We start from the raw sequence: 26,653 nt of genomic DNA, 5'->3' as shown, positions 1-26,653 counted from the left end.
CGCCATCGTAACGCCAGCAGGGGGCGCAAAAGGTTTGCGGAAGCCGCTCGGCTCAACACGCACGCACGATGGACTCCTTTTCTTCCACGCACACAACAGCCGTCCATTATCTACACTACACGGCTTATCCTCTCAAGGGTCAACACGTGAATATGAAATACAAAAAAGCGTTGAAAAAGATCAATAATTTTGATATTTTATATTTGCATGTGAGTATTTTGTAACACCACCTCAACAAGTGTGTGCGTCAACTCTCATGAGATGAATTTAATTAACAGTTTTCAAAATGAAAAAAGCCAGCGTGATGATTTGGACGTTTGTTTGCAATGACACAAAAACAAGAGCTGAGGACAGAAGAGAACATGACCGCTGACCTTTTTGAGCCCTCACACACTGTGCCTCTGTTACAAACTCAGTCCTACGAACTGACGAAGTCTTTTCTGAGCAACTTACTTACTTAATTACCGTACTTACTAAATAGGTGCGCACCCGATCGTGTTGTGTGTGTGTGTGTGTGTGTTTGAATCATGTTAGCATCATGTAGCTGAATGCAAAATAACAGCGCGGGCGGGGCAGACGTGGTGTCGGTGTGACGCAGGCGTCAGTCACGTGTCGCTGACATCATTCGGAGGTGAGCTGTCATGTCGCATGTGTGACGTGATGTTATGCGACCTGACTGCTAGTTACACGGACGGACAGCATGGCAGGCGCATCAGTAGCAGCAAGCTAAGAGACTCACGTTATGTTAACATCTCCTGGCCAGCTTCTCAAGTATTAGCCTCTGCATGTTAGCTTCAACATTTCACTGCTAATCACACGGTCGTCAGTCTGGAAAGGCTGCAGTGGCCTCTCCGGGTCAGGGATGAGATCCCGCCCCTAGTGGAGGACTGCAAGTCTCACTTGAGGCTCTTGTTCACCAGCGAGGGCAGGATGGAGATGGACAGGCGGACCGGCCCAGAGGAGGAGACGCTTTCTTTCCATTGACCGGGTTCAAACGACGTTCCTACCCTTGCCAACGGTCACGAGTTTTGGGTCGTGACCGCAAGGACGCGATCCTGGATACAAGCGGCCCAAATCATCCGGGAGGGACTGCTCCTCCGCCTCGAGAGGAGCCGGAGGAGGTGGCTCAGGCATCTGGTTAGGACGCCTCCCTGGCGAAGATTTCCGGGCTCCGCCGGCAGGAGGACGTGCCGGAGAGACGTCTGTCTCCCGGCCGGCCGGGGAACGCCTCGGGAAGCCCTCCCGCCTCCCCCGAGAGTTGGACGAAGTGGCTGGGGAGAAGAAAGTCTGGGCTTCCCCGCTCAAGCTGCTGCCCCTGTGACCCGACCCTGGATAAGAGGTAAGAAATGAATGAATGGATCTCCTACGCTTAGCTTCTTCATGTTAGCTTCATTTTAGCTTTGTTTCGCCGGCTTCCTATTAGCCTGTAGCCTTGTCCTGTAGTGTTCCAGGAGCACTGAGGAGCTTTCAAATGACATGTGTGGCAGAACGCGCGTGTGCTCCGTTCTTTGTTGGTGTCTGCATAGGTTCCCATTTGTGTTCACGTGTTTGTTTTCTGCCGCCTGCTGGCTACCTTTTTTTATTTTGTCCTGCGAAGAACACGTATGTCCGAGTTTGGAAATGTCAAAAAATGCTCATGTTAATGCGAAACACGTCAAAATAAGACAAATTCAAACACAAGCGTTTTTCACAGGACATCGACGAGTCACGGAGAGGCAACCGCCGTTTGACCTTCACATGTGGTTTGACGCTGTCTGCTCGCCACGTCACGCAAAGACAGAAATGTTGACATCCTATCGAAATTGCTACTTGATCGGTAGGCAAACGTTAGGTGTAAAAATGAGAGCCAATCAGGCACAAGCGTTGGTATTGGCAGATATGAGCAGCCAAAGAGGAGTCATCGTCCAATGAGAAGCCAGCGTTGGTCCAGCGCTGCGGTGCAAGTGTGGATTGCGGCGGCGGCGGCGGCGCGCTGCAGATTTGTCTGCTCGGTTAGGAAGTGCTGGCTCGTTTGTCACGCGCTCCCGCGACAGGTCTGCGCGTCGTCGGGCTTCCGCCGAGCGGCGCGTCCGCGGGCGACCATCGATTTTAGCGCGGGGGGGAGGATTGACGGGCCGTCATCTGCCGCTGACAAATGAAACCCCGAAAATAATCGTACAAGCGCTAACAAGTTTTGCTTCTCGCTGCTGCGGCACAAAATCAATAGTTGTTCTTCTCGAGGCTGAGCGCTCATCTCTGGCCCCCCTCCCCCACCTATACCAATTTTTTGGGCCTCCACCCCTGAGCGAATGAGCGGCCCCAACGCAGCCTTTGTTTACATCTTGGAAAAGAATCACAACTTCAGGTGGCGCCAGGTTTCTTGACGTTGGCCAACAAGGCTCGCGGGACGCCGCTTGGCACGCACACGCACACGTACAACAGGCATGCATGCATACGCCAACACGCACACATCATATAACCCGTGTACACAAACAAATCACAATCACGCACAATAACAAAACACACAGTCACAAAACAAGAACCAACACGCACACACGTGCACAGCACACACGTACAAAGCCATACAAACAAAACACGCACACGCAAACACATTGCACTCACGAAAAACATACACACTCAAAAACATGTGCACGCATGCCGACATTAAGGACCAGCGCTTGCACACACACACACACGCACACACACACACACGCAAAGCTCACAAAACAAGGATCAGCACGCGCACACGCAAACACTGAGAAACATACGCGCGGAACACACTCTTGCACAAATTGTTAGCCTCAGTGGCTGTCTTTTTCTAGGTCAAAACTTGACGAGCTCACAAAGTCTTTGATGTTGTTATTTTTTTTTTTTTTTAAGCCTTCAAACTACTTTCAAAAAGTACTCAATCACGAAAGTACTTCCTACAATTGCTTTGTACTAACATCAAAGTGTCCTCGCTCGCTCCTTGCAGAAGTTTGCATAGCACGAGAGCCACGTTAGCGTCGTGTTCCTCACAGGCAAACGTTCTGTCTTGGAATCTTGCACGTTCGCAACAAAAGAAAAAACATTGGCTTCATGTTAGCTTCCACATGTTAGCTTCCAAAAAAACTGCTTCAAATTCAAATAAGGCTTCTACTTGTTCTTTTTTCTTCATGATCATCACAATGTTAGCGTCTGTATGTTAGCTTCATTATAGCTTTGTTTTAGATTCTCCATGTTAGCTTCTTGTTGACTTTTGCATGCTAGCTTTTACATGCGTGTATTAGATATTTGTTTGTTGATAGCCTCATGTTAGTAAGTATGTTGTTGTTGTTGTTGTTGTTGTTGTTGTTAGCTTTACATGTTTGTTTTGCGATAGCTTCATGCTGGCTCCACCATATTAGCTTCTTGCAGTTAGTGTTTACTTTGAGTGTCCGGGTGTCCGGAAAAGCGCGATATAAATCTGATGCGTTATTATTCGTAGTAGTAGTAGTATTACATGTTAGCTTTACATGTTTGTTTTGTGACAGCCTTGTGTTAGCTTCTACACATTTTTTAGCTTCTATGTGTTAAGTTGACATGTTTCGTTCGTGTTCGGCTCATTTTGGCATCTTCAATTTGGATTGTCCTTGCTAGCTTCATCTTAGCTTCATTGAGCTTTCACACGTTAGTGTCTTTGGTTTAGCTTGGAGTTCATTTTGAGGAAAGCAAGGGTAAGCGCGCGCACACACATCCAGGGGGGATTTAGGCCTTGGTGAGTGTGTATGGACGATGCTGCCTGATTGAAGACAAATTGTCTTTTCGATGGGGGGTGGAGGGGCGGGGGGGCTTTATTAGAGAGATGCGGCAGGCGTGGGTGGTGTTGGGAGGGGGAGGGGGAGGGGGAGAGGGGATTGGGTGGCGCCACGCTTTCAGTACTGTCGCCCTTCCAGCTGCAGGGAACCTGATTAAAATATCCGTGTTACGCAACCTCTGCCAAGGAAAACACAGCTGGTTTGTCCAGCCAGACATGAGGAGCCAATGAGGGGCCGGCGTTTATCCAGTTCGACACCTGCCGCCAATCAGGTGCAAGCCTTTTTCCGCCCCTCAACATGTGGCCTCCTTTCAGCCTCATGTCAAACATTTTGTCATTTGGGAAACAATCAAGCTTCACTCACTCTTGCTTGCCACCTCGACCTAGCACAAACATTGGCCCAGTCCCCAAATGTCCTCCAGGACTTGAACGCTCCGCCGCCGGCCGTGCTCTTTGGCATCAACGAGCAGCTTCAACCTGACCGCAAGAAACGTTTATGCAACTTCCTGTTTGCTCTGCTGGACGCGCATGACTCACGTTTCACGAATCACGTCTGCTTGCTTTTCACTCCTTTATTTGGGGCCGAGTGGCTTGTTCCCAGACGCAATGCCCACCGCCAACCTGCAGGTGGCAATCTCTGCAGACGCTGCTAAAGAGCCTGCAACAAACATTCATGTCAATTACTCTACGAGGAATCATCGAATCTGTCTATTTACATTTTCGATGAATCATTGAATCGGATTGAAAAATATTTGAAAATGTCCATCCCTTGATTCAAAACCAGGACAGGATTTCATATTGATAGTTTTGAAAATTGGCAAAACATGTTGATGATCGTCTGTTGACGAGTCAAAGCAGAGGTTTGTCTTCTTTCGACAAAAAAAAAGCACAATCTGCTTTCATGGATGATGATGATGATGATGACGACGATGACCGTTTGAAGTTCAACAAGGTCTCTCGGCGATGAATGAATGGTTTTGGATTCATTTGATCACTGATTAGTTGTCGATGAATTGGAGCCGCTCCACTCATTGCATTGGCTCCTAACAGTCATTCTTTCATTCCTTCATTTCCTCCTTCATGCATGTTCGCATCCCCGCATGAACTTCTGCACGAGGGCTGGGCCCCTGGGGTCCTCGAGGGCCGCTCGCCTGCATGTTGGAGAGGTCAAATGCTCACAATCGCCATCAGGCTTCTGCAGGTGAGCTGCCATTTGTGTTGGAGGGGGAAACGTCTCAAAGAGCGATCCTCGAGGACCCGAGTGGCCCACTCCTGCTCTGCATGGTAGCTCGACGTGTTCTCATTCACCCATTGATTCATTCTTTCACTCCGCACATCTTGGCTGCTCTATTCACTTCTTGCCTCCTTCATTGGTTCATTTACGAATTGTCGGACTTCTCAGAATGTCGCCACTCAGAGAATGAGAACAGCCGACGTCATCACTCTTTTTTTTTTTTGTGGATCACTGCGCTCACTGGCGCGGGCGCGTACGCTTGCCAGCCTGCTCGGCTCCTCCCACTTTGGCGCCGGTCCAAATGGAGGCGCGTCACGTGCGCGCGCCGCGCCAGACGTGATGCGGCGTGAATCTGTCTTTCTGTCCCACTAGGCCAGCTCGCGCGCAACTTTTGCCCGCGCGTGCTCTCGCGTGGCGTAGCCTTCTCACCTTTCCCCTCGATCGCGAGGTCGCGCTCGTCTCGCCTCCCGTGGGCTGTGCGTTGACGCGCGTGTCCGCGGCGCGTCACCGCCAGCTGCGTGTGCGGACGCGCCGCGGACTTGTCGTCGGGCCCGCAAAAGGACAAGAAGGAGGAGGACGGGGACGGGGACGAGGACGAGGAGAGGAGGTTCGCTTGAGGACGGACGGACGGACGGTCGGAGGCAGGAGAGCAGCGATCGCCAGCCGGACGCAGACAACAAGAACACTCCACCTCCTCCTCCTTCCCCCTCGTGGTGTCCGCGAACGCAACACTCGCTCCCCTTTGAGCTTCTCTTCTTTTTTTCTTCTTCTTCAGAGAAGCATGTGAGGGCAAAATGTTTGTCCTCCAGGTGAGTTGTCGTCCTCTTCTGACTTGTTCATGTTGCCGTCTTTGCGTGCTTGCCGGAGCGCCCGGGACCGGCGCTTTTGTGGCTTTGCAGCGGCTGCTGCTCCGGCTTCCTCGCACTTGCCAACGACATGTCAAGCGTGACGCTGCCATTGAAGAGCAACACTTTGTCCACAGGCCGGGGAAGGCAAAGAAACATTTGTCCTGTCGGTCTGGACAGAACAACTTTGTTTGTTTGTACAGTCACAACTTTTCTGAAACGATCTTCGGCGCCTTTCGCATCAGTCATCGTGTGACGTCATCGTCATGTCAGCGCACCGTCGGCCGTCTTTTGGAATTCCTCGTGAGTAGGGCCGGGCGAGTGTCCGTACCAGGACTCCGCTGTTTTCCGAAGCCGAGCCATGACTGGAGCCCTGAGCGACTGTGATGTCATTTTCAGTCGACGGCAAGTGAGAAAATGGCCGCCCCCTGAGATGGTTAAAAACGGCTGGATTTCACTGCCTAACTCCTGTTCCGCGAGCTGGTCAGCATCAATCACAATGCCGCCGTGTTTCCAATTGCTCGCGGCCCTGCATGGAACATATTCTCGCAAAGAGCGTTTTTAGCTTGACTTCCCGGACAGGGACCAAGTCCTGCTCGCCGGCAGTTGGCGCTACGCTGTGAGCGTCGGACGGATAGCCGACTCATCGTGTGCGGCAGAAAGGAAGAAAGCTCTCTGTTGACATTTACTTGTCGGTGCGCTCAGCAAAATTTCAAAAGTAACTGCGGTGTCGCTACTCGCACGGTATCGGTACCTGGGAGTCTCGCGCATCGGTCGCAAAAAGAAATTGTGTTCTGGCCCCTCCCTAGTAGTGAGTTGAAGTTTGCCCCGCTGGTGGCTTCAACGTATCCCACAATGCACCATGACAACACCAGAAATGAATGGCGCCCAGTCCGCAAGTTCTTGTCACCGCGTTCTGCCCGCCATGTTCACTGGGTGCGTTCCGCTGAGGCTGTTCAGTCGGCGGGGGGGGGGGGTGGGTCCGGACCGGTCGAGATCTTGCGATGACCATGTTGTGGCTCCAGAAGATCCGCTCGGGATGTTGTCGTGGGGAGGTCCCGCCCGCTTGGGATTTTCCCCTCCGAATGTTTCTGTGCGCTCACGCGGGCGGCGCCGAAGCGATCCGAGATGAAAGCTCAGTCGCAGCTGTGATCTCCTTGGAACAAAATGGAAAAGCTTTGCGACACGTGAGCCGCCACACGCCACACGCGAAGGCAAGAATCCTCATGACGCTGACGTGACCTCGTATCGGGTTTTGATGATGTCATCAGTGCGCGACGGCGAGCGTGACGTGCCACAGAGCGTGCCGGAGCGCTCCCCGTGATTGACGTGGCAACACGGGCGGGCTGAAATCTGATCGGACATAACAAATGCATCGTGCGCGCTGCAAGCGACCGACGCAATTGCCTTGCCAAGAAAGGAAAACAATTTCATCCACGGCAAATGAGAATTTGGAATGTAAATGTTGGTCACCGGTGAACGCCAGAGCGTTCGCTTGCCTTGACCTTGCTTCCGCCGCTGCGCCACGGAGCGCTGCGACAGGCGTGACTTTTGCCCGTTTCTTGCAGATGTGCGCCGCCTTCTTGGTCTTGCTGCCGCCAGCCTCTCGGGCCGACGCGACGTGCGACCTCATCCTCGTGGCGACCGCCAACGCCTCCTCCGGTAAGACGACACGCGCACGCACACGCCTCTGCAACGCACGCATCACGCCCAGTGGCAACGGCCGGGGGCCGTCGCTATCGAATTTTCCCAGTCGGCGATTCTATCCGATAATTGGGCAAAAATGTATTGCGCCTTCAATTTTTGACCGCAAAATCATTTTTCTCCCATTGCTGCTTATGAGTCGCGTCCGCGTCCAGAAGCAGAGCGGAGAAAACAAAAGTCGACATGACAAAAAGGAGCAAAGGAACGCTCATGCGTGACGACGCAAAGCTTGGGAAAGCTTTCAAAGTGGAGTCAAGAAATACGAGCAGCTTTGGAAAAGAACTCGACGGGAGCAACTGATTTCAGCTGGTTTCGAAGACCTGCGTCGAAGGCCGACGGGACTTCTTCCGTCCGCTTGTGTGCGGCTTGGGCAGCTTCGCTCGGAACTTTGCGGCGGTTTGCGAGCCCGACCCACTTCCCGCGGGGCGCGACGCGTTCCCGAGCCGGAGCGTTGGCCGACTGACGGAGCGTTGGCCCCATGTTGAAATCCCTCCCCCGGCTCATCGGGATCCCGCCTGGACGAGCGCACTCGTACGTTGCGAGCGCAAGCCGAGCTGCGGCTGTTTGATGCGGCTCCAAGAGTCAAGGCGGCTACTTTCTGGCTGCCCTTTTCACATGACTGACTATGATTTGTCGGTGACTTGACGGGAAGCGGCAATGGGCGCGGATGATTGTTGACCAAAAGGAAAGCCGATGTTTGCCAGTCTGGAAAGACAGATTTCATGGACCTGCGCGGAGATTTGCGCTTGAGAGGTTGACATTCGGACGCCTTGGACAATTTCAATTTCAACGAGGCCTCCAAACAATTGACTGATGAGCAAAAGAGTTGACGTGCTCATCCGTCAACGGCTCCTTACCGTCATCGATGCGTCTGCGAGAGACTCGATCGCCGTCGTCGCGGTCGTCCAGGTGAAAGAACGATTTGGCGGCCACGATGGCGCCTAATGAGCAGCCCGGCTGACGTGTTGCTCAGAATAACTCGTCCCCAAGGTGTGACTTGAATTGCTTTGACGTCTCAAAGAGTGTTTAATTGTAGCAGCCGGGCGGCGTTCCCCACCGGCTGCGTCCCCCGCCCCCTCCAATCTGGTCCCTCCCGCTGCTCCCAAGTTGTCAGGGAGAGAACGGCCCGGGGACACGTCCGCTTTCTTCCTTGCTGCGGTGGCGCCCGTGTGGCCGGGGGGGAGCCCTGTCACCAGCGCTTACCGTTGCCCTTAAACGCACGCACGCACCCACTGAACGTCGCCTCACATTTATTCAGAAACCTTGATATCCATCTTAAGAGGGTGCCCGTACTATTCCTCATTTGGCCTCACCAGTAAGACAATTGAGCGCACTAGTGGAGGCCGCGCAACTCTATTGCATTGACGCTACTGGAAGGTGGCAAGATGACATGTTACCGCTGAGGCACAACTGTGCACACGTTGACATCTGCGTGCTACTACCAGCCAAGCACTGTATGTTAACTGCTAGACCTTTCTCATGACAGCAGTCATACTAGAAGCACGCAGTTGTCAAAAAGGCCAGCGTTTTAATCGTACGCAGCGTACTAGTACGACTAGTACGACTAGTACGACTAGTACGTGGACGTCAAGCGGCATATCAAGGCAGAAGAAATGCGCTCCATCTTTAGTGCACTAGTTGAACGACTGTGTCTCAGCAGCAATGCTTTTCCTCCACTACCAGATGACTAGTAGCACAACTTTGGCTTACTGGTGGAATGGTACTAGGGAAGCAAAACTACTAGTGAGCAATTTGGCGCTGGGTCCAGCGAGGCTCCTAGTGCGCCAGCCATGCCTACTAGTTGGCTGCAGTCGCGTTACTAGATCAGCACAGTGGTTTCCTCGAAAGCTTGACTTGCGTCCTAGCGAGCCAAAAGTAGAACCTGTAGTGGGAAAAAGGATACCGGTAAGAAAGAATTGTTAACTAGCGGGCAGAATTTTCTCCCAGGGAGGACAAAGAGTACGTGGGCTAGTATGCGGGCGGACCTCAAGTTGCGTATCAAGGCGATTGAATATATGCCCAAACGGCTTTGCGCGCACTGATGTGATGCGACGTGTTGTTTGTGTATGCAGCCCAGTCGGCGGCGTCCTCCTGGAACGAGACGCAGACGGCGAGCGACGCCGGCGTCCCGGCGAGCGGTGAGGCCACCACAACACGGCAGACGCGCAACAAGCACACGCTAAGGCCGGCCGACGCGACTCTGGCTTTGCCCGCGGCAGGGGCGGCGGACGCGTACTGCGAGGCGGCGCTGGACGGCATCGGCACCTGCTGGCCCCGCAGCCCCGCCGCTCACGTGGTGGCCAGACCTTGTCCCGAGATGTTCTACGGCGTCCGATACAACACCACCAGTAAGGAGGACGAGCGCGCTCTTGCTTCTTCGTACACGCAACGGCAACATGCCATCTACACGCGAGCAACACAGCCCCTCCGAACGAGCTCCGCGGCACCTTGACAAAACGCACATGCCGTGGAAGCAGGCAGGCTCTCTTTGCGCCATCCCCGTGGCCCCGACGCGCCGCCTTGCCGCTGGCGGCGGAGAAAAAAGGTGAAAAAGAGCACCAACGTAAAATGGAGTTAACGTGGCTCCCGCCTTTGTTCACACCAATCAGCGTGAGCGTCCAAATTGGCCAGCGACGGAAAGTAGAAAAAAAAAGAGCAGGAGGCATGAAAGTGGAAGCTGGGGGGCGGGGACGCGTGCCGATGTCATCACTAGGTGCCGATGTCATCCATTTGTGACGTCGCGCTAGTCCCCCTGGGTCTGTCGCCGTCCGTCTGTTTTGTTCCCCGCCGGAGGCGTCGTCCTCATTCACGATGGCAGCCGAGTGCACGGACGAGGCCGCTAATGAGCGCAAGTGTCGCCATTTCCTCGCCGCGCGCTGACATTTTAAAAAACAACATCAGTGTGAATCTCGTCAAAGTAGGAGGACGGCGAGGGGGGCTCCCGTTTTTGACAAAAACAGAGAGACGAGCGCGGTAATATCGCTTGAAATGAATGGCCACCTTGCGTTGCCGCTCGCTGAGCGTCCGTCTTGAATGCTGTACATGGATTTCCCCATTATTTTCGGTGTCTCGCGTGAAAAAGCGACTCATCGTGTGGCGTGCGCTCGTACCGATAAGTGTCAGCGCCAGTGGCAAGTCAAGATGGCTGCCTTCCGGCTTCAGCCGCCAATTGCTCGTTCGTTCCGAGCGTCCGTCCGAGCGTCCGTCCGTCCGTCCGACCGCCCGTTCGTCCGCGATCGCGGCTTGCGCGGCTCGTGTTGCGCGTGAGCATGTTCCACCGGCATGGCCGGCGTGGCTTGTGTTATGGCTTGGCGTGTTGAAAAGGTGGCTAACGTTGTGTGTTTGCCAGCAAGGTCATCCAAACATTTGGAACCATGGCAAAGTGACACTGGGCGAATATTGATGGTGTGGACGTTATTGATTGTAAAGCATACTTTAGTGCTCTATTTTCAACTCCCGATTCATTATTCATCCTTCATGAATATTTAATGTGCGCAGCAGTCGGGTCACATGACTCCTTTGCCATCTTTTTTATAGCGCCACTGTCAACGTTCATCATGTTAGCGACCTTGCCGGCTGCTCCTCACACAAGCGGGTGCGCGCATGTGCGTCATGTCTCCTTCGGTTCCAAAAGCTGGGCTCTGGGCTCTGGGCTCTGGTCTCTGGTCTCTGGTCTCTGGTCTCTGGGCTCTGGGCTCTGGTCTCTGGTCTCTGGGCTCTGGGCTCTGGGCTCTGGGCTCTGGTCTCTGGTCTCTGGGCTCTGGGCTCTGGGCTCTGGTCTCTGGGCTCTGGGCTCTGGGCTCTGGTCTCTGGTCTCTGGTCTCTGGTCTCTGGGCTCTGGGCTCTGGTCTCTGGGCTCTGGGCTCTGGGCTCTGGTCTCTGGGCTCTGGGCTCTGGGCTCTGGGCTCTGGGCTCTGGGCTCTGGGCTCTGGTCTCTGGGCTCTGGTCTCTGGGCTCTTCTCGTTGGGATGCCGGGATCCAAATGTTTTGCTTGGAAAGCTTGTCATTGGGATTTTCCAAAAGTTGAACTCGGGACGCTCTCGAGTCTCGTCCGCACGGTCCAGTTCCCATCGTCGAGGAAACATTCGAACCAAAGTCGAGTCCTCGTCGGATGACCTTGAACATGAGCAAATTTGGCCAAAGGATGCTTTGAAAGTGGGAAGGAGCATGAGGGGTGGAAAATGGCAAGGAGGAGACGACGACGACGACGACGCCGCCGCCATCCCCAATCAAGCGTTTCCTTCTAAAAATATCTTGTCCATTGTGAGCGGTGAATATGTTCCATGAATCATCCCGCTGGAATCAGGCTGGATTTCCAAAATTAGATTCCAACAAATCCCAGACTCAACGGCGTTTGTTTGTCCCTTTGGCGCTTCTGCTTTTTCTCGCTTTGACTTTTTCCTTCCTTTTCTTTCTTTCATTGTCACCCACTGGCGAGATCCTCTTTGGACACGCAACAGCACACTGACGACAGGGCGAACGTTGCCCAAACATGTTGGAACAGCGTCAAGGATGGCCACTCCCAAACGTTTGGAAGCACGGCGGAGCTGAAAAGCTGAAAAGCTGAAATACAGCGTGCGCTCATGCTGCTGATCGATGCCCATTGTGCCGATGGCGCTCACGGCACGTGCTAGTAATAGCAATTGTGCTCATGTTTGCCCACAGTGTGCTAAAGGTGTTACCTGCACTAACGTGTGCTAACACTGCGACGAGTGCCGACCTGCGCCAATGTGTGTTCGAGGTTCAAACCCGCGCTAACGGTGCTAATGTGCCTTTTCGCTAATCGTGCTAATGCTGCCGATCGATGCCAAAAGTGCCAACGGTGCTAGCGGTGCCGACGGTGTTCATGTGCGGTAGGCTGCGTCGAACGGACGTCCGGGGGCGTGTCGGCCTCGCTTGCGACAAGCGTCAGCAGTGCCGCCGCCTCTGGCTCGCGACTCAAATCCACGTGGCCGCCCGAGACGTGGCCGACACGCCCGACAGTCACGCCCGACGCGCATGCACTTCCACAGAGCAAAAGCAAGCCCCTGCCTCCCGCCACTTTCCTCGATGGTCTTCGGAGGCAACTTGCCGGATGCCCACACTAACCCCAGCCCCTCCTTCCTCAGCAACCAGCGGCCCCCTTGTGCCCCCTGAATCACTCTGCTGATTTGTGGAAGTCAAGATGGAAGTGTGAGTGCCTATGTGTGTGTGTGTGTGTGTGTGTGTGTGTTAGGAGGGAGCCTCCACACCGCCATGCGGCGCACTTCCCTTCGGTGGAGTGGGAACGTGCTCCACTTTGTGTGTTTTGCATTGCGGAGCGCGGCTGGCGCCCACTTCCAAAATGGCGGAAAGGTTGTCGACACGCCGCCTTGTGGGAATTCTCGGTCGCGGCCGCGTTGTTTGTCGTCCGTCCATGAAGACCCGAGAGCCCGGCCGGCGCGTCCGTTTGCCGCGTCTGGATGCAAAGGTTGACAGTGAGCGAGCCGCTGCATTGAGTCACTGCGTCAACTTGCTCCAGTGACTCAATGCATCCAGACGCCGCTTCCAATGGTCGGGATGAGTCAGCGCAGCAAGACGTCCCGGCGTCAAAGCACAAGGCGGCGCATCGAGCTGGTCCTCGCCGCTTGCAGTCAATGCGTCAAGAGCCGAGTCGGTGCCCGGAGTGGCCTTTTGCTGACGCGGCACCGCCGTGCGCGTGCTTCTGCAATGCGTGGCGCCAGAAGCCGGTGTCCTTTCCGCCTTTGCCTTCTGGAGTGGAGGGTTGCCACGGTGACTCAACAGCCCAGTCCCGCGTAAGCGCTCCCATCCTTTTCCCGGAACCTTCATTAGCGTACAGGAAGGACGGGCGGGCGGGCGGGCGGGCGGGCCGCGGCCGAGCGTGACGGATGTTGCGCGTCCCGCGCCTGGATTGATTTGGCAGCTGCTCGCCACCAACGGCGCTGAAATATGAGGCGGGACGCTAATCGAGCTCCCGGCAGCCGCCGAGGAATCGCAAACGAGCCGGCGGCTCGGGAAGGTCACGGCGCCGCGGTCGATCTTTGCCGAGATTGCGGCGCTCCGGAGACTCCGGTGCGCTGCGGCTCATCTTGACGTGAGAGGACATTTCCCATTCAGCGCCGCGCTTCTATTTTTAGAGCGCCGCGAGCACGTTAGCGCCCGCAGGCTACGCTGTCGTTTCGCGTGCCGCCAAACATTTGCACGGAGACACTGCGGCGACTGGCTACGGCAGCAGCTCTCTCCGTTCAAGCGTCCCCGTGAAGCCGCCGCGTCCGCTCACCGTCTTGACACGTAGACATCAGTCACCGCGTCGAGACGGGTAACTAGCAAGCGGCCGACGACGAGACGCTCGCCGTCGGAGCTTTTGCCGACCGCGTGCCAGTCGGCGCTTTGAGTCTCCGCATCACGCCGTGTGGTCTTGCTACGTCCGATGGCCTCCATGAGTCACGCCGGCGTTTGGACTGATGGGAACCCTCCTACTTTGCAGGAAATCCCCAACGCGCCAGCTGGCGTGAATTCCCGGACACGACTTTGCTTCGAGTTGTCTTCCACCTCCCGCGACCGCCAACGCAACACTAGCCCCAAAAAGAGCGGCTCATTTCACATGCTCCAAAAATGGGGAATCTCTCAGGCTGCCCGCCACTCAGTAAGGAACACGGAGCCGGCGGCGGCCGTGCGCTTCCAAGTCGAGCCCCCGCCGTCGCGGAATGTCCCAAAAAGCACGCGTCTGTCCTCCGACGCCTCGCCAGAGCTCTTTGGAGAGGTCTTCGGCCGCGGGCGACGCGGTCCGGAAAACAATCGGCCGACTCGGGCCCCGACCGCGTCCGAAGCGGATGTGACTATTCGACCGAGCCTCCCTTCCCCCCGTGGTCCTCGTGCTAGGAAGCATCAGCGCCGCGGCTTTGTGAAACAAGCTCGCCAAGCAGACTACGCTTACTTGTCGTTATGGGCCAAGGAACAGCCGCACGGTAAATCCAGGCGCCAACTACGCCACGTGCGGCCTCAGCAGAAGGAGGAACCAAAAGCAAGACTTGTCGGACCCGAGTTGCCAAGTTGAAGGGCGCCGCGCCGGTCAGCGCCTCGTATTGCCTGAAAGCAAGGGAGCGAGTGGGGATGGAGCCCGACCTGACCGACGCTCGTGACGACAACAACCGCATCGGACCGCGTTCGGACGGACCGGGTTTCCGCTCGACGGCCGCCGTACACCAGTTGGACCTTTGTCCAGTTTGTATTTTTTTTCTCCGGTATGCTTTGAAGGTGTGCGTTTCTCCGGAGCGTGCCGCGTCTTGCGGCGACGTGGGACAGAGCCCTCAACTTGCGGGAACGACGATCGTCGGGGAGGGAGCGCTCCGAGTTGGCAGCCGTCCACACGCAAACAAGTCACAGCTTGCGGTCGGCGGCGCGGCAAGTTCAAGTCCATCGAGGAACCGCGTCCGGTCGCGCGACGGACGCGCAATCGCTCAGATGGCGTCAAATCGCTGCGCAGGAATCTGGAGCCAGGTCACGGCGCCGCCATAGCCGTTTGGCCTTTGGGGACCCGAGCGTTGCGCGGCTCATCTTGATGAGAGGTGACATTTGCCCATTCGGCGCCGTGTGACTATTTTTAGCCGGCCGCGAGCACGTTAGCGCCCGGGGGCTCTGGGGCGAGCGACGCCGTCTCCGCGCATGCTTCCGAACATTTTTCCCCGCGGGCCTTTGGTCTGTGGACGCGGCGATTGCGCCCACCGTTGCCGTCTTTCCCGCTCGGCTCACGTGACGGCAGACTTTCCCCGCCCGTCGGTCATCTGCTACCCTGCGCGAATCCACGTGAGCGCTGTGAAAGCGCGGCTCTCTCTCACCGTTGCAGCAAATGGCACGGCACGGCGCTGCGTTGCATATTCAATCATTTGCGCGTCTCCGTCCTCAAAATATGTCGGCACGAGAAAGGGCCTCTGTGGGACGACAAGCGCAGCCCCGTTTGATCGACGCGCAAGTTTGACGCCGACCGACGCCAACCGGCCCGAGAGCCGTGCCTCGCGAAAGCCTCGGGCGCGCTTCAAGTTGGTGTCGCGAGCACGCACGCACGCACGCACGCACGCACGCACGCACGCACGCACGCACGCACGCACGCACGCACGCACGCACGCACGCACGCACGCACGCACGCACACCTGACGCGCGTGCCGTCGTCCCATCTGCGCGTGCCCCGATGCGGACGTTGGTGGTGTGAAGACAAAAAAAGAGTTGACACACTCAAAGGTCACAGACACACACACAACACAAAGCAAATTCACGTGGTCGTTTTCAGCAACGTCACATTGTCGCAACGTTCATGAATGTCATTTTCAACGCGACCTTGTCACGAATGCCTTTTGCGCGTCCGGCTGTCGTAATGCGTATGGCTGCGTGTTTGCGTGGCTTTGGTTCTTTGTACACATGTTCTTATTTGTCTTTGTCATTTAGATTGAGGTCAAATGAGCGTCGTGCGTCATCTTTGGCAATGTCGCGGTGTTGTGGCATGTGCGTGCTGACGGGAGTGCGTGTGTGTGTGTGCGCGCGTGCGTGCAGACAGTGTGTACAGGAAGTGCCTGTCCAACGGGACGTGGGCTGCCAAGGGCAACTATTCCATGTGCAAGGCCATCCTGCAGCAGGAGGTGAGCCGCTCTCGAGTGCTCTTCCACATTTGTTGACCGACTTTTCATTGTTGGTCGGCCGCCGCGCTCCGCCTTTTGCTTTGCGGCGACGCCGTCACCATGGGTCGCCTCGCCAGGCTTTGCCATCCGGGCGAACGCGGCTGCGGAATGTTTTCCGCTCGCTCCCTCCCTGAAAATGGAGAGCGTCGTAGTGGTCGGGGAGGGACGGCCGGCCCGGATGGCCGTACGCAACGAGGAAGGCCCAACTATGACAATTGGAATGGACGATTGTCCCCAACGCAGCCCGGCAGGTTCCGCGCGCTTGCGCTGGTCGCCATGGCGATGGGCCCACGACGCAGGAGCCGACGATGGCTTGCGGGCGGGTGCCTCTGTGTGCAAATGGGAGAACCCATGTGCAGATGAAGGCTTGCAATCCCCGCCCGCACAGACACCGGCGGTTGACGTGAATCCACACGGCGGGCCGAGGCCCGGGGCCGCCCGCCCGCCCGCCCGCCCGCTCGCTCCCACAAAATGGGAAGCGCTGCAAAAGACAAACGTGCCCAAATTAGACGTGGTCACGCAGGCGTGCGCACCCGCACCGCTCGCCGGCCAAGAAGTCGGAGACACGCCTTCTGACTACTGGCCCGGAAGAAGAGACAAATCCAAACTGACGACGACAATGACCAAGGCGTTTGCTGGCGTTTTCAGAAGAAGGGCAAGATGCACTACCAGATGGCGGTGATCATCAACTTCCTGGGTCACGTCATCTCCATGCTGGCGCTGCTCGTGGCCTTCTTCCTCTTTCTGTGTTTGAGGTAAGTGGGATTATCACGCCCCCCCACCCAGCCACCCCCACCCCACCCGCGCTTCGTGTTACAAAGCCCCATTTGGTCACGGACTCACAAGCCACCGCCAAGTAGGACGCGTCTCCATGCGTGTGGAAGAAGTCGATCCAAACACCAGCATGTGAGGGGGAGGCCACATGGAAATAGGGGGAGGGGGGTGCTGGCATGGGCAAAACACACACACACACACACACACACACACAAGTGTCACGGGGGGCTTCACACCGGCAGAGGAGGTGGTGGATCCGACCGAGAGTGCGGACTTGAGGGAGTGCGAAAAGCGCGAAGGAGAAAAAGCAAAAAGCTCAAGACGAGCGCGTTTATGCACAAGTCGTGTTGGGGCGGCCTGACACCCAGGGCGGGGGCGGGGGGGCTGACATCGGGCGGGACTCAGCAAAACGGAGCAAAAGAGCTCCAAAAAGATCACAAGGTCCTCAGTTCCAGCGGACTTTATTTTACTGCCGCGCTCTTCTTTGGAAGGCCGCCGGATAAGTTGCGCCGATGCTTCCGACCACGACCACGGCGTTGCGAAATGGCCACATCGTCACGAGAACATTTGCTTTGTGCCATGAGCCCAGCGTACAAAATCCATTGACGTTGCGCAGGGCCTTTTGGTTTGTTTGTTTGTTTGTTTTTTTCCGGCCGCTTCCTTGTTGGTCAGTCAGCCACGCGGTCGGTCGGGGCGCTTCTTCGATGGTCTCCGCCCACGTCAAACGCTTGTCAGCTTTCCCCGCGCACGGGAAGATTTCTGCTCACACATAGTGAACGCGTGAAACATTTGCCGATTGGGAATCAATTACGGGGACGGATCCGCACCTCAGACCAGCAGACGGTCTCGTACGCGGATGACGTAACGAGAGAAAAAGGCCAACAGAAATCCGTGTAGCCCCACTTAAGCCTCTCCAGCATTTGACTTCATATCGTGACGTCATTTTCTCACGCTCCCCCAACCCTCCCCCCAAGCGTGTCGGCAAGGCCCGGCCGAGCTCTGCCCGGCCGAGCTCTGCCCGGCCGAGCTCTGCCGGCTCTAACGGGACACTCCAGCTAGCCGGAAACTCGGCCCTATTATCTCCCGTCGGAGTAAAGGCGGCTTGACGCGGCGGCGCGACGGGCCCGATTTTAGCCCCGAAGCTCCCCCCCCGACAATGGGGGCCGACTCTCGCAACGGCTCCGAAGACCGCCTCGGCAGATAACGGCGCCGTGCGGTCGGGGCCATGCTGTGCCAGCCGCGTGGCAGCCGGGCTAAGCCTTTTCCCCGCCGGCGGTCTGGCAGGAGCATCCGCTGCCTGAGGAACATCATCCACTGGAACCTGATCGGCGCCTTCATCCTCAGGAACGCCACCTGGTTCGTGGTGCAGCTCACCATGAGCCCCGAGGTGCACGAGAGCAACGTGGTGAGTCCCCACAAAAGTGCCGTTCCTTGGCTTTGGCAACCGCATCTGGCAGCAAGGGGCTTCTCCGTTATCAAGAGGCCTCAACATCGCAGCGTTTTCACTCCAAATTGCTCAATTCCAAACGATCTTGTTTCAAATGCGTTTCTCCCACTCATGAAGCGCTTGACTCCCGGATTGGAACAACTCAAGTCAAATGACATGGACAATTGTCCATCTATTGGACTGGTTGACTTGGCGCGACTTCCCCACTTTTATTTGAAGCACTTCAAAGTAGGAGGAAAACAAACCGTCTTACTGTTTTCTTTTCATTAAATAGCACTTAATTATCACCTTACTATTTCAGAAAATACACGTGGAAGAAAATGAATGCAAATCATGTTTTCGATTGGCGAATTCAATCCGACTTTTCGCTCGAGTTCAGTTTCCAAAGCCAAAGGTGGGCCTGGAGCACAAGCGTTTTCCCAGCACACTGATGAGCGCACGCGCGTGTGTGTGTTTGATTTTGAAGGTCTGGTGCCGGTTGGTGACGGCTTCCTTTAACTATTTCCACTCCACCAACTTCTTCTGGATGTTTGGCGAAGGCTGCTACCTGCACACTGCTATCGTGCTCACGTACTCCACCGACAAGCTGCGCAAGTGGATGTTCATCTGCATCGGCTGGTGTACGCGCACGCACGCACGCACGCACGCACGGCGCGGCGCGGGTTACCTCTTTAAAGGGCCAATGTCACGCGGTTGACGCCGTTGCGTAGCTTAGCTTAGCCTAGCCTAGCCTAGCGTAACGTAGCATATTTCATTTCCCCCTCCGTAAGCCCGACGAGGCCAAACGCGCCGTGGAAAAAGACGACGGCCCACGAGTGGCAAAAGTCCACCAAGTAGTCGGCCCGAGCCGCGGTCGGGCGCAGGTGACTGAAAGCCAAACGCCAAGCAAAAGAAAAGCGGAAGCAAGGCGAGATCGCGCGCGCCGCTCGCTTACCTTTGTGCGCTTTGTGTTTTGCGGCTGTGCAGGTATCCCCTTCCCCATCATCGTGGCCTGGGCCATCGGGAAACTTTACTACGACAACGACAAGTGGGTTTGGCCACGCGACCTTCACGCCGTCATCACGCACGCTCGCGCTATTTCTTTTCCCTCACCTACCGACTGATCCACTTCATCAAAAGCACTTCATTCATCCTGTGCGCAAAGGGAAAGGAAGCGCTTTCAATTTCGTGCCCAAAGTCAGTTCTCTGGCCGCACTGATTTCCTTCCGCTCGGACGGGTCCGATCATTTGTGATCCTCAGTGAGTTTTTCCAGGAACGTCTGAGCCGGCACACACGCGCACGTAGAACTGACGATACCCCCCCAAGCTCGACCTGCTCCCCCATCTTTGCACCCCTCGTGACCCCCGCCCTCTCCCAACTAGGCCATCCATGGAGCAGGCGGCCCATCTGCGCAAAGGTCTTAGCACGTTCGCGCGTTGGTTAGCGCTCCCCCCGTGGGACCGAGCGGGCGGCGTTCCGCAAGCATCCGCTGGGAATCTTTGGGAATTCCTACACGGCACTGCTGAGCTTATGTCATCGCCGCGCTGAACCGCACCCCCACGTGGGCCACCCACACACGACAATGCACGTTTTGCCATTTATTGAACAGTCAAGTCCATGAACCCAAATCGCGTGGCAGATCTTGACGTCACTCACTAGGCCACGCCTCTTAAAGGCATCCAAGCAACATGTACGGCAAGGACACCTAAGCGCTTTGCTTTCTTTTCTTTTCATTGTCGTTCATCGTTTAGTTTCATTTCATCCAACATTGTGTTTGGTCGCCACGGTGACGTGCGTCCGTCTGCCGGCGTGCGCAGGTGCTGGTTTGGGAAGCGAGCGGGCGTCTACACGGACTACATCTACCAGGGTCCCATGATTCTGGTTCTGGTGGTGAGTTGCTTTTTGCCCTCTTTTGCGGACTGACTGACTGACGCTCTGGCCCCACTCGACTTTGGCCTCGGCGACGCCGAGGGCGCTCGCTCGCCCGTCGCTCGGCGGCAGAGGCGGGGCCTCCGCTCACGCGACGCGACTCCTGTCCACGCTCGAGTCTGCGATTGCGGGACGCGCTTGGCCGAAACCTCTGACGGACTCGACCGACGGGGTCCTCCTCGTCAAGCTTTGTTTGGGTGACGCAAGCCGCCGGCAGTTTGCTAGCAGTTGGCTTTGTCGGAGCCTCGCCGCGGAGCACGCCACTTGAAGCCAAAGGGTCGGATAATCGGTCGGCGGGCTCGGATGAATCGCTAAGCCGCGAGCGGGTGGGCGCGGGCGCGCGCGCGCGCGCGCTCGGCCGATCCGCGTGCGCCCGCCCGCCCGCCCGCTCCCAAATCTGTCGGCTCGGTCCAATTGGGGCCCCGCCGGGGTGTCGCTCCCGGCCGCTAGCTTCATGCTAACGCCAAGTGGCATCTGTGCCCTCGACGTCACGGTGAACTCAAACGGCGTGGCGGCACATGAAGCCAGGCGGTATAACAGTCGTCCCAGTCATATATTCTTGCTCCTCTGTTCTGAATGATTGATATTAGCGCCGCAGCGATGAGCTGAGACATGTCTGTGCGGAGTATAGTGGTCTGGCTTATACCGCCCCCAGCATCGGCAATATCGAGGCCGTTTCATGATGTCGTCGCGAGCGTCTGTTGCCATCACTGCGACAGTTTATTTTTTTTCTTGCTTTCGGGAAAAGTTCGGCCAAGAAATCCAACCCCTACCTGTACACCGTCACCGACACCTTTTGGACTGACTGTCGATCATGTGGCGACCTCTCACTCAAAGGCGTGCCGCGTGCGTGCGTGCCTGTTTCAGATCAACTTCATCTTCCTGTTCAACATCGTCAGGATCCTGATGACCAAACTGCGAGCGTCCACCACCTCGGAGACCATCCAGTACAGGTAGGCGGCCGGAAGGGCGGCCGGCCACAAGGCGAGCGCTCACCCTGTGCCCGTTTGTGGCGGCAGGAAAGCGGTGAAGGCCACGCTGGTGCTGCTCCCCCTTCTGGGCATCACCTACATGCTCTTCTTCGTCAACCCCGGCGAGGACGAGATCTCGCAGCTGGTTTTCATCTACTTCAACTCCTTCCTGGAATCCTTCCAGGTACGCAAACGTGCCCGCCTTCCCGTCCGGCCCGGCCCGGCCCGCTGACCTTTGCCCTCTTCCCGCCGCCGTCCCGCAGGGCTTCTTCGTCTCCGTCTTTTACTGCTTTCTCAACAGCGAGGTAAGTTAGGCCCCGCCTCCCCCGCTACGCGGCCACCGACCGCTGACGCCGCCGACTTGGCAAAGGCGTCACGGGAAGTGGTCGCGACGTGGCTCAAACGCACGCACGCACGCACGCAATACACGTCGCTCACACATGCGGACGTCAACAGGCGCGACCCGTGCACACAAACGCAACACGCGCACACACGCCATTGAGGTTCACACGCACAGGCAAGGTGGCGCGCGGAGGGTCGTCTCTTAACGCTCGATTGCACGCCGAACGAGGTGGGCCGCGGGGCCGTCGCGGGCGCGCTTGGGCCGCTCCCGCCGCCTTTGGGCCTGAGACGGCGAAACGTCACCTGCCGCCTTGATTTTGGGACACCCCGGCGATGTGGCGGACGGCGCGCGCTTGCCAAGGCTACCGCCCGCCTCCCGCACACGCGTGGATGCCGACGCCACGCAAGCAAAGTGCCAACTTGTCTATGTGTTGTGTGCGTGTCTCTGTCCTGTTTGTGTGCGTGGCGCCTTGCCGCGGTCCAGGTGCGCTCGGCGGCCAGGAAGCGCTTCCGCCGCTGGCAGGAGCAGCACTCGGTCCGGGCCAGGATGACGCAGGCCGTGTCCATCCCCACGTCGCCGTCGCGGGTCAGCTTCCACAGCATCAAGCAGTCCACGTCGCTGTGACCGGACCGCCGAGTCCATCGGGGCGCAAGCTTCTCGGGGTGGGTCGGAGCGCGTTCCCCTCTGCCCGTTCGGTGGCGACGGGGCGCCGCCCTCTCGCGCTCGCGCTTCGCCCTCCTCATCTTCCCGCCAACTTTAGACACATTCCGCACTTTCTTCCAGAGTCCTTTCCCCGCCTTGGTTTGGGAAACGCGCGGTGGCGGCTGAGTCACTTTGTGCGCCCAAAATGAAACGTCAACGCCAAGCTAGTCAGAGTAATATGGAGACAAACACATTTTCTTTGCCACGCGCTCGCTTTTCATGCCTTCCGATGGCAAAACGGTTGCCAATATCCCGCGCGGACGTCTCGGCTCAAGTGGTTGGGATGGATTCAAAGCCTCTTTCAAGCGGAAGGGCCTTTTGAAGGCGGCTGGGCAGGCACTTCCACAGATGCGGTGCCGAAGGCTCGGTCGCCCGCCCCGTGGCTGCAGCTAAGCTAGCAAATGCTAACTCGAAGGCCCGTCTTAGCACCCAGGACTCCTTTCTGCAAGCGAAAGGAGAGCGTGTACCAGCCTGCCAGTTACTCGCTTACCGCATCCAAAACAGACCTTATGCTAAGCGCCCTCATGCTAAGCTAGCAAATGCTAATGCAAAGGTACAAATTGCTACGCACTTGCACAGCGGCACGGCGGCCGACCGGTTTGCAACGTCCGCCTCAACGGTGCGTAGGGCGAGGGTGTGTGTCCGGGCTCCGGCCTTCCTGTGTGGAGTTGGCATGCTCCCCCCCGCGCCTGCGCGGGTTTTCTCCGGGTACTCCCGTTTGCTCCCGCATTCCAAAAACATGCATGCTAGTTTAATGGAGCACTCTAAATTGTGCCTAGGTGCGATTGTGAGTGCGAACGGTTGTTGTTTGTCCGTGTGCTCTGCCATTGGCCGGCAACCAGTTCAGGGTGTACCCCGCCCGCTCCCCGAAGTCGGCCGGGATTGGCGCCAGCACGCCCCTGGACCCTCGTGAGGAGAAGCGGTTCGGTGAATGGATGGATGCCTATTGGCACGCCACAATCCTTTCCACCTGGCAAGCGGCATCTCTTGCGACCGGTTTTAATCGCAAATGCTTAGCGAAGCTAGCAAAGTCTAAGCAGAGGTAGCCAACGCTAATGCTAGGTACAAGTTAGCATGTGACACCCCTTTCTGCAAGCTGGTGTGTCTACCACAATATGTCCTGCCTCCAAAACACAAAAGCAGTTGCTAAGCTAAGCTAGCAAAGCCCGCCCCCCCCAAACTACCGTACATGTTAGCACGTAACACTCCTTTCTGCTAGCGAGCTGGCTTGTGGAAACGAGAGCACGTTCCAGCCTGGCAGGTGTCGCTTCCCGTGTCGAAAGTGCAAAGCAATTGCTAATGCTGAGCTAGCAAATGCTAAACTATATGTGTCGTCGCTCTATGGACAAACGATTGGTGGCAAAGGTGTGAATTTTAGCAACGGCGGAGCCGTTTCTACGTTGTTAGCAGCGTTTTCCTTGGTAGTGGAAGCAAACCGACGCGAGGTGAGTTTACGCGCGTGCGTGGACAGGTTTGCCGAAGGTGAAAAGTGACCTGTGCTGCGCTAAGCTCACTCCATCATACAGTATGTTCCGATGGCGGTCTCCGTCTCTCTCTTTCCACATCAACTTGGTTGTTGTTGTCGTTTGCTGGTCGGCCATTTGTAAATAAGATGCTTTGAAATCCCCTCGACGTGCGCTCTTCACATTCCCACCTCGCCGGCTGCTGAGGAAAGGCGTTTGAGCGTTTCATTTAGGGCCGCAACTAAGCATTATTTGAAGAATCCGTTCGTCTCTTTGTGATTTTTTTTTTTTTCCAGACGAATCTATGAATCGCAGTCATTGGACATGTTTCCATCACTTTAGTCAAAAAGGGGACATTGAGAAAAACATTTGAGAATATTTGCTGTTTCGAGGCTGACGGAGGCTTGAAGGATTCGGACATTTTCAAGTTCAACAAGGCCTCTGAACGACTCGCTGATGATCCAAGTAGGTGTCGATGGCACGATGCGTGCTTGCGCCTCAAATTTCTATCCAAAGACACGCAATGGCCATCAAGCTCCAACGGCTTTCCATACGTGGCTGACTCGCTGTTTTTGTTCCCGCGTGTGATGTCATCAACGCGCGTGAGTCACATGACGTGACACTGGGGTCTCGTGTTAGCTGCCGTTAGTTGTATTGTTATTTATTGGACCGGTTTTGTGCCCCCGTGTCGCATACAAACTTGTAACTGGCGCGCGCTCGCAAGCTACGTGAAGTCACACGCACATCCTTGCGACTCCGCCAATCACGCAAGCTTCCGTTGGAGACGTGCCACTTGCGCTCGCTCCGTTGACCTCTCGCATGCATCAAAACACCCCTCGGTTCACCAACAAGACTCTCGCACATGCGCGACAAAATTCACATTCACCAAAAACTATCACGTGCTGGATACGGCTCGCTGATTGTGCTCTCCTTTTCCTTTTCCAATTGCTCTTCCATTATTTCAAGTGACAAGTGGCGTGTGCCGCATCAAAAATGGAAGCTGTTCATGTGGTCTCCTGGCTTGCGTATTTTCCTACCGACAAATAAAGTGTGCGTGTAGCATCGACTCCAAACAAATGGACTCGTCTGTTTTATTTATGGAAGCAACACAATGCGCGCGCGCGCGTGTGGCAGCGCCGGCCCTTTGCCTCCAGGGACCCTTAGAGCAACGTCCACATTTGGAGAATCTTGTGATCCTCTTAAGCTGTTGCGTTGAGCGGGTTGGCTGCACTGGAGTGTAAACAAGTGCATGCAGGGGGCTGATGGGGGCTAATTCCAAAATTGTCCCTGTCATCGTCTGCCTGTGATGAGGCGGGAGGAGTTGTTGGCCTCCTGCAGAGCCCACGAGGGAGGAATGACCCCTCCCCCTTCCCCCTTTCATTTTAGTAGACAGGCCGATTTCAGCTGCAGGCACTTTTAAGCGAGTCATCACCGACAGCAACGACTGAGACGACGCTCACCGGTACAGACAACAGAGCCTCTTGTGAATAGGCTGCCACCTCCTGGTGCCGCCCCCCCCCCCCCCAACAAACCCTTTTGCAGCTATTTAAGAACAAGCTGCAGTGTACACACCTCAAAACCAAAAACCAAGTCATCTGTAAAAGTTGGCTCAGGAACACATCTGAACTCCGAGCGCTTGAAAAAAACTCAGAAGAGGTGGGCGATTTCAAAATCAACGAAAGGCTGCCTTTCCAAAACAAGCAATCAATATCCTTTAGCAGTCGAGGGCACGGGGTGAGGCATGCCGAGCGCAGGCGTCCTCCGGAGACCCCAGCTCGCTGCTCCTTTTCAGTGTTGACCACTACTGCCATCTGGTGGCACGTTATCGCCACTACTACTTGATAATTCGGACTGCTGCGTAAAGTAGTGCTCGCAATTTCAGATGGAGTCTCATTTATTGAACGTGCTTTGGGACTCTAAAATGATGAATATGTGTAGTATATTGAGGGCGGGTTTGCATTTGACGATTTCAATGTCTTCAATTTCTATACGACAACTATTACACATCCGTGTCAAACACTTGCTGGCTGTATTCTAATGAATCATTTTAGAATCTCAAATGAGACATCTAAGACTGACTGACCAAGTCCGGTCCTCGAGAGCCCCTCCGCAGCCTGTTTCCGATGTCTCCCTCCGCCAACGCACCCGATTCAAACGATCGTCTCAGCGGCAAGCTCTGCAGAAGCCTGCTAACAATCCCGATCGTTTGAGTCGCGCGTGTCGGGGGAGGGAGGCAGGCTGGAGAGGGGCTCTCGAGGAGCATCCCTGCCTCAGATGAACCCTTTGGCCGACGCCTGCCTTTTACCTTCGGTCATCACGGAGGTATCGAGGCAGAGCTGTCGTTTTCCAGGTGCCACTCTGTGATGCGAAACGCTCGAGGCCCGACGCAGACAAAATTGACTGCTCCACGTTTATCGATAAAAACCTCATTGGCAAGTGGCCAACCCATCTTTGCTCTGTGCTCTGCTCACCTTGCATACCACCACCTGCTCTCTTTGTTCCAGCGGTTTGATGAGCCTCCTCCCGAAAGGCGTCAGTCGCTATATTGTACACTTTGGTGCACGCTGCATTTATTTGTGTTACTTGCTGTGTTGTACTCCGCCGTCCGCAGCCAGCGCGGCCTTGCGAATGACAATCTGTTCTCGGTTGTCTTACTGGGCGTGACGAGGAAAGGTTCGAGCAAATACAGGACATTTAAAAATGAGCAACAACCAATTAGCAGAGGACAAAATATCGGATGAGCGGATGGCTGCAGGATCTTTGCTGATGTTGGAGGTCGAGATCGAAGGAGCAGCTGGCCGGTGCATTGCTGGCTGCAACAACAACAATTGCAGCCTTGCGGGAGTCAATGTGCAC

General features: G+C 56.0%; 2 protein-coding genes and 1 long non-coding RNA gene across 7 annotated transcripts; 2 read left to right on the top strand and 1 right to left on the bottom strand.

Moving 5' to 3' along the window:
• Positions 1-243: 243 nt before the first annotated feature.
• LOC147128656 (uncharacterized) lies at positions 244-7,030 on the bottom strand. The gene is made up of 4 exons (XR_015082515.1): positions 5,418-7,030; positions 4,292-4,412; positions 4,119-4,231; positions 244-1,328 (listed from the first exon to the last, which is right to left on the bottom strand). It is a non-coding gene; the product is annotated as an uncharacterized LOC147128656 (long non-coding RNA).
• On the top strand, positions 985-22,406 carry LOC147128654 (corticotropin-releasing hormone receptor 1). Of its 5 annotated transcripts, XM_086016389.1 has the most exons (14): positions 5,254-5,797; positions 7,402-7,495; positions 9,610-9,675; positions 9,757-9,885; positions 16,064-16,149; positions 16,837-16,943; positions 18,247-18,367; positions 18,876-19,029; positions 19,376-19,436; positions 20,207-20,279; positions 21,186-21,271; positions 21,338-21,473; positions 21,553-21,594; positions 22,116-22,406. In XM_086016389.1, exons 1-14 carry the CDS (start codon positions 5,783-5,785, stop codon positions 22,254-22,256), a joined length of 1,311 nt encoding a protein of 436 aa, XP_085872515.1. In that variant the 5' UTR covers positions 5,254-5,782; the 3' UTR covers positions 22,257-22,406. The 5 variants fall into 5 exon arrangements, with proteins under 5 accessions (XP_085872516.1, XP_085872512.1, XP_085872514.1 ...); XM_086016390.1 differs by lacking the exons at positions 5,254-5,797; positions 9,757-9,885 and adding an exon at positions 985-1,339 and having other exon boundaries at positions 16,068-16,149; XM_086016386.1 differs by lacking the exon at positions 5,254-5,797 and adding an exon at positions 1,190-1,339 and having other exon boundaries at positions 9,610-9,885.
• On the top strand, positions 11,767-15,078 carry LOC147128655 (uncharacterized). The gene is made up of 2 exons (XM_086016391.1): positions 11,767-13,311; positions 14,004-15,078. Exons 1-2 carry the CDS (start codon positions 13,045-13,047, stop codon positions 14,571-14,573), a joined length of 837 nt encoding a protein of 278 aa, XP_085872517.1. The 5' UTR covers positions 11,767-13,044; the 3' UTR covers positions 14,574-15,078.
• Positions 22,407-26,653: the final 4,247 nt, after the last annotated feature.

The sequence above is a fragment of the Filicampus tigris genome, chromosome 19 (assembly GCF_054856515.1).
Source record: "Filicampus tigris isolate MCC_2025a chromosome 19, RoL_Ftig_1.0, whole genome shotgun sequence".
Taxonomy (NCBI): domain Eukaryota; kingdom Metazoa; phylum Chordata; class Actinopteri; order Syngnathiformes; family Syngnathidae; genus Filicampus; species Filicampus tigris.
The sequence above is the reverse complement of the archived record's forward strand: the minus strand, read 5'-3'. Positions and strand labels throughout refer to the sequence as shown.

Bases quoted from the DNA above. Each gene is read 5' to 3' on its own strand.
- LOC147128654 (XM_086016385.1), top strand. The intron at 7,496-9,609 runs GTAAGACGACAC...TTGTGTATGCAG, and splicing joins GACCGCCAACGCCTCCTCCG to CCCAGTCGGCGGCGTCCTCC. The intron at 9,886-16,063 runs GTAAGGAGGACG...GCGTGCGTGCAG, and splicing joins CGTCCGATACAACACCACCA to ACAGTGTGTACAGGAAGTGC.
- LOC147128655 (XM_086016391.1), top strand. From the start codon at position 13,045: ATGCATCCAGACGCCGCTTCCAATGGTCGGGATGAGTCAGCGCAGCAA. The intron at 13,312-14,003 runs GTAAGCGCTCCC...CCTACTTTGCAG, and splicing joins ACTCAACAGCCCAGTCCCGC to GAAATCCCCAACGCGCCAGC.